General features: G+C 56.6%; 1 protein-coding gene across 9 annotated transcripts in view; it reads right to left on the reverse strand.

Moving 5' to 3' along the window:
• Positions 1-1,193: 1,193 nt before the first annotated feature.
• The window catches only part of VPS37C (VPS37C subunit of ESCRT-I), a 36,294-nt gene continuing 31,270 nt past the window's right edge, over positions 1,194-6,217 (reverse strand). For 8 of the 9 annotated variants that reach the window (XM_014584624.2, XM_027768729.1, XM_027768733.1 and 5 more), the window contains 3 exons: positions 5,322-5,493; positions 3,800-3,882; positions 1,194-3,032 (listed from right to left, as the gene is read on the reverse strand). In XM_014584624.2, coding sequence (XP_014440110.1) covers positions 2,313-3,032; positions 3,800-3,882; positions 5,322-5,493 — 975 coding nt within the window. In that variant the 3' untranslated portion in view covers positions 1,194-2,312. Of the gene's footprint in view, positions 3,033-3,799; positions 3,883-4,928; positions 5,074-5,321; positions 5,494-6,217 lie in introns of all 9 variants that reach the window. The other variant, XM_014584625.2, reaches the window with a different exon arrangement.

Below are 6,217 nucleotides of genomic sequence, written 5' to 3' on the forward strand. Positions count from 1 at the left end.
ACCCCCTGGACACTGGATCCTTTACTCTGTGGCTTCCTCCCCATTTAAAGGTGTGTGGGGTGGGAGGGTCAAGGGGACTCAAAGAGACAGTGCACACGAGAACCAAATAGGCAGCCCTGCCGTGTATTTAATACCAGTGACGCCCAGCATCTCTGGGCACTACCCACAGGCAGCCTTCGGGCCACCTTGCAGGAAAGAAAAGCAGGACGCCTGACCCAAGGGACTGTTACAAACTGTCTCCTGGCGCCCTCCAAGCAGCCTTTCTCACTGAAAGCCAGATACCCTCTCAGGGCTCACGGTAACCAGCTCCTTGGCCGAGCTCAGGGAGATGCTGGGACAGGAGGCCAGCTGGGACGTGGCAGAACAGGGTTGACTCTGCAGCCAGCTTAGTGGCCCTGCCCTACAATCCTGTTCAGACACTGGATGGGTCACAATCAGGCTGACAAGCGGATGGCCCTGCCAGCCCAGCAAGTGGCAGGCACACAACGCCTCCCAAGCGGGGCTGAGGACTGAATGCCCCCTAGTGGGACTCTGTGGCCTTGCATGCCACAGCCCAGGACAAAGCAAACCAGATGGCAGCTCCAGCGAGGAAATGGCAAAGGAGGAAAACGAAGAGCGGGACCTGGACGAGGAAAGGGGAATGTGGCTGAGCCAGGCTGTGGGGCTGAAGGAGTTTCCGTAGGGATGGCATGTGAGACATAATCAAAGAGGGCTTTCAGTAGAGCACGATCCTGGGGGCTGCAGGGGAAAACTAAGGCCCCACAAACAGCCGCAGCACCACATGTAACTCATCAAAGTTTATTATGGCAAGTAATTACACAAACGTCCGGGCGGCCACTCATCCAGTTCAGAAGCGCTCGAACCAGTAGAGTCCATTAGTGATTTCTCTTTATAAATAACTTAGGAGAAGCGAGCACAGTTGGTAAGGAACCAGCAGCGCTAATCTAGCATTACACACACCCACCGATGGCACGCAGGCCGGGGAGGGGGGCAGGCACCAGAAGGTCGTTTCCTCCTTGGCCCCCAACACCCCCAGGCCCACCAGATGCTGGGTGCTTGGGTAGTGGACATTTCAAGGCACATACGACTTCCTACCGATAGCAGCTCCAGAGTCTGCCCTGAGACCTGGTTCACATCTGGAACGACCACGTTAATGCTTCATTCCCCACACCCCCTTTGGTCTACTGTAATCATTTTTATTAATGGACATGCGTATAGCCCCACAACGTGCCGGGCCCATGGAACTGAGTCTCAATCTCTGCTCTTTACGTTCTGAAGACAAGAGGTGCGTTTCAGAAAGCACCATTTGGGAACTTACCATTAGGGCATCTTTAGATGTCTGTCTAAAGCAGACGAGGGAGAATTACACCTAGGGGGCTGGAGGAGGGGTGAAGAGGGAGAGGGCTGTTTGCAAATGAGATTCAAGGCACTGAAGGGGTGGACAGATGAGCGAGCCTTGGAGAAAGCCAACCATAAGTACAGGGCCCCCAGAAGGCTGGCTGTGGAGGTGACCCTGTCCTCCACTCCTAAACGAATTCCAATGTGACCACAATCTCCGGGGCTGGAGCTGTCCCTTCCCTCCAGCCGAGGGCCCAGGCAGCCCCCTGGACTTCCCAACCAGCCTGAGCGAGGTCTGGGGTCGCCTTACATGACTCCCATCCTCCTCACTCTCCTGGCGCCACTGTCATTCAAACCAGCTCATGAAAAGCTTGTCCAACACCAGCCTGTGGGAATTAAATTATGGCTTCGTAGGATTAAAAATCTCCATCTCCCCCACCAATCCAATCTAGCCCTGGTGCATGGGGCAGAACCTGTGAATGGAATGGACAGACATACAGAACAGCAGCCCCTGGCACGAGGCATTATCTCAAATGCGCCAAATGCCAGGGCAGAGAGGTTGAGCAGGGGTAGGGACCTCGTCGTCGAGGTAACTGCACTAGGATAAGACATCCTGAGTGCGGGCACAAGCAGACGTTCACAAGCATGTGTACACACTGGCTCACACACACCCACAAGAGGTCCCAGACCTCCAGTCTGGCTAGACCAGAAAAGCCAAAGCCAGTCACTGAAAGGAGCTCCTGGGGGACCTGTGGCCACAAGGCCAGCAAGTCCTGCGACCATCTGCCGCAGCCAACCCAGTCCCTCTGCCCAGGGCCTCCTGGGGCCTGCAGCTCCCAGCCAGGCCCCTCCAAGGCCTCCATTCAAGTCCACATGGGCACCAATTCCACTTCTCGTTCCACCTCGAATCTCAGCGAAGGGCAGGCTGAAGGTTGTGGTGCAGGGAGAGGGGTTGCCGAGGGCCAGGACGACATCTAGTATCCAGGCCACACAGGCCCCTGAGGTGGTGGAAACCCATAGGGAGGGGCGGGCCCAGGGGGATAAGGAGGTTGAGGGGGAAATGAGGGCTGGGGCTGTCCTGGGAAGCCTGGGAGCTGGGGCTGCGTTGGGTAGGGAGGTTTTCCTCCTGTTGGAAGATAGGGGGACTGCTGAGGATAACCAGGACTGGGGGCCCGGCCTCCCGCCACGGGGTAGCCAGGGCCAGAGGCACCAGTTGGGGCTACGGGATAGCCTGGCCGAGGCGGCGTGCTCCTCTGTGGGGACCAGGAGTAGCCTGCAGCAGCCTGGGATCCCGGCTGGGCTGACGAGTGACCGGGGCCCACAGGCCCGCTGTAGAAGGAGGGCTGTGACACCACAGGGAAAGGGGCCGGCTGCAGGGCTCCGTGGGCAGTGGGGCCCACAGGCATGCTAGGAGACGGGCTGTAGGGCAAAGGGTACGGAGGCACGCCTGACGGTGGTGGCGGCTGCTCTTCAGCTACAGAGGGTGTCGCCTGGGACACTGGGCGAGGCGGCGGTGGCGGGCGGGGTGGAGGAGCGTCACCGGCCAGTTCCTGGGAAGCTCTGGGCTTCCTCACCACATCCTGGAGTTTCTCAACACGAACCCGGCGCAGGTGGGACAGCATCCGCATGGAGGAGAAATTCTCCAGAAACGTCTCCAAGGGCACCTCGCCCTCCAGGAACTTCTCGGCCATGGCCTAGAAGACATAACATCTGTTGATCACAGGGCTGGCCAAGACCAAGGCCCCTCGCTTTGCCTCAGAGTTCTGCTGGGGCCCTCCCACCTTGGGCTTGCCTTCCCCTCCCCTGCCCCCATCTGCGGATTTTCCTTCATGGCCCTCACATATACGCTGCTGACATATAGGTACAGTTGTTCATTCAGTCTCTTCACTAGAATCCCAGCTCCTCGAGGGGAGGGGACTATGCCTGGTGCGGTCACTACTGCCCACCCATCCACGGCCTCGTGCCAGGTTCACAGTGGCCCTGCACATGTGTGGAACAACTGGATAAAGGCTAGTTACAGGGCTGCTAATGCATACTAGCCCGGGGCCTGGGGAAACCTGGAAGCTTCTTTCATCCAGAGCTAGGGACGCAGACAGAGCCAGCCTAGCTACAGACACTGAAGAGATGCCCAGAGGGAAGCAGAAAGCAGGCAGTGCAGAGGGCTAAGCAGGCCTGGCTTCAGTCTCTCAGGGCTCCTGCTCACTGTCCTCCCAGGCAGGACTGCCAGCTGCCCCAGGGCCTTGCTGTTGCCCGTCCATTTCCACTTTGGCTTGTGAGACTGGGTTCTGTTATCTGTGGCCAAGTGAGCCTCCACTGGGACGAAAGGTGCCATTCATCTTCACCGTCTACTCGCGCTCCCTCGTCTCGGGCTTTGCAGACGTTTGCTGCTCATTACAAGGGCTCTTACTGCAGGACCCGACACCTTATCCAAGGAAGACGGGGTGTCAACTCGCCATCTCACCTCTGACTCTTCTTCAATCTTCATGCCTTCGATTTGCAGAAGGTCTAACAAGGTCCCTGGCTGCAGTGCTGACGAAAATTTCTCTGTAAGACAGGGTAGAAAGGTTGGCATTTCAAAGGTGTGTCCTGATTCGGGGCTGGAACTGGGATTTCAGGACAAGCACTCCACCAGCCTCATGGGCAGCAACCTGGCCACCGCTCTGCAGTCCTTACAGTCCAGTTCCCCTGGGTTACCACCCTGCACAGAGAAGAGCCCGGCCAAGCCCAGCCCAGCCCAGACTTGGGCCAAACAGCCTCGACAGGAGATGAAGAGGGGCGTATTCTCAGACTTCAGGGTCCACCGACCATTTCCATGCTGCTGTCCCACACTGAGAGTGCTACCTATAACCTGTCTGAGCATAAAGCTCTCCTCCTGTGGAGCCCAGGTCAGCCCTGCCCGTCCTCACAGGTGACAGGCCTCAGGTCACCAAGAGCCCACTCTGACAGCCAGTGTGCAGGACTAGCTCTGTAAGGCACGTAACTGAGTCACCAGTAGCAGCAAAGGACACAGATTCTGGATACAAATCCCGACTCCACCTGTTTCTGGCTGAGTAACCTGAGGCAAGTTCTCAAGTCTCTTTGAGCCTCCTTTTTCTCATCTATAAAATGAGAGCAATGGCAACACCTGTCGCTGTATGGCTACCCACGTGAAGGAGGAGTATGTATACCTCGCACAGGGCCCCAGAACACAGTGAGCCTCCGTAACTGCCAGTCCTTTCCTATCCTGGGGACAGGGGAAGGAATCTACTCCTCTGTGCCATTCCAACTACTCTGCCCAGTCCTTTCTGTTTGTTGTTAATTAATTATTTGGTTTAATTTGCCAAGGATGTATATATGTTCATATGGGGGGGGGAACAAGCCAAAAGTACCCCAATGGGGCATGGCCACGCCGCAATCTCTTTTCCTCCATTTCTCCATCCTGTTGGGATTTGGGGCACAAATACATAGGTGTCCAGCGTGTTTTTAGGCCATGTGGATCTGGCTCCCTTAACCTCCAGGCCACAGGACCAGCCCCTGGTCCAACCTCGAACAGGAACCCTGAGCTCAGAGAGAAGCCACTTGGAGCACACTCCAGGGTCAGCAGTCCCTACCCAGCTTTGCCTTCTGCTCCTGGCACCGCTCCACAAGCTTCCGGAGCTCCTGGTATTTGTCTGAGAGGTTCGAGCGGCTGATCTCCAGGGGACCCTGGAACTCCAGATTTCTCTCCGCCAGGCTCCGATTGGTGGCCAGCGCCATCTCCCGTTCGAACAAGCCAAAAGTACCCCAATGGGGCATGGCCACGCCGCAATCTCTTTTCCTCCATTTCTCCATCCTGTTGGGATTTGGGGCACAAATACATAGGTGTCCAGCGTGTTTTTAGGCCATGTGGATCTGGCTCCCTTAACCTCCAGGCCACAGGACCAGCCCCTGGTCCAACCTCGAACAGGAACCCTGAGCTCAGAGAGAAGCCACTTGGAGCACACTCCAGGGTCAGCAGTCCCTACCCAGCTTTGCCTTCTGCTCCTGGCACCGCTCCACAAGCTTCCGGAGCTCCTGGTATTTGTCTGAGAGGTTCGAGCGGCTGATCTCCAGGGGACCCTGGAACTCCAGATTTCTCTCCGCCAGGCTCCGATTGGTGGCCAGCGCCATCTCCCGTTCCAGCTGCAGGTCCTGGACCTAAGTGAGCAAGACACATGACGATAAGGGCAACCATCACCACCAACCTCCCACAAGGACTTCTGGGACTCATCGCTCACCTTGGAGATGTGGGTGATCCTCGGCCCTGAGTTACGGTCAGACAAGCCCGGGTTTAAACCCTGAGCAAAGCACTCTGACCTGGCACCTTACTTAATCTTCAACAGCCCATGCAGTGGACGTACATGGGAAACTGAAGGTTCGTAACTTGTACAGGACCTCATGACGAACATGGGCCGGGCACGTACGGGGTGTGCAAAGCAGGAGGGAGTGAACCCATTTACAGGAAATCAGAGGCTTCCAAGACAGAGGGGACCAAAAGTTCCAATCACTTATGCCCAAGCTTTAGTCAACAGACCTACTAAGGTAAACTAAGGCTGCCCAGGCCAGAGGGAGGATGGATATGAAACAGGCCCCAAAATAAAGTTGTTTGAGTCAAAAAGCCAGGGCCCTGGACCAGACCAAGACATTGATCCCGGAGGGCCCTGTCCCTGCCTCCCAGGCTACACATGTGCCCTGCAGAAAAGTTGTACAGATGAGCTAATGTGTCCCTGGATGTGCCCTCTGAAAACACTTCCACAAACCAAGAAGTACCACCCCTCGGCCAGGCCCTCAGTGGCTGCCCACCAGGGGGCAAAAGCCATAGGACCCCTCCTAGCATCCTGTGTCCTGAAACCCTTTTTTTTTTTTTTTTTTGGGGTTTTTG

Source organism: Tupaia chinensis, unplaced genomic scaffold (assembly GCF_000334495.1).
Source record: "Tupaia chinensis unplaced genomic scaffold, TupChi_1.0 Scaffold147351_1, whole genome shotgun sequence".
NCBI lineage: Eukaryota > Metazoa > Chordata > Mammalia > Scandentia > Tupaiidae > Tupaia > Tupaia belangeri.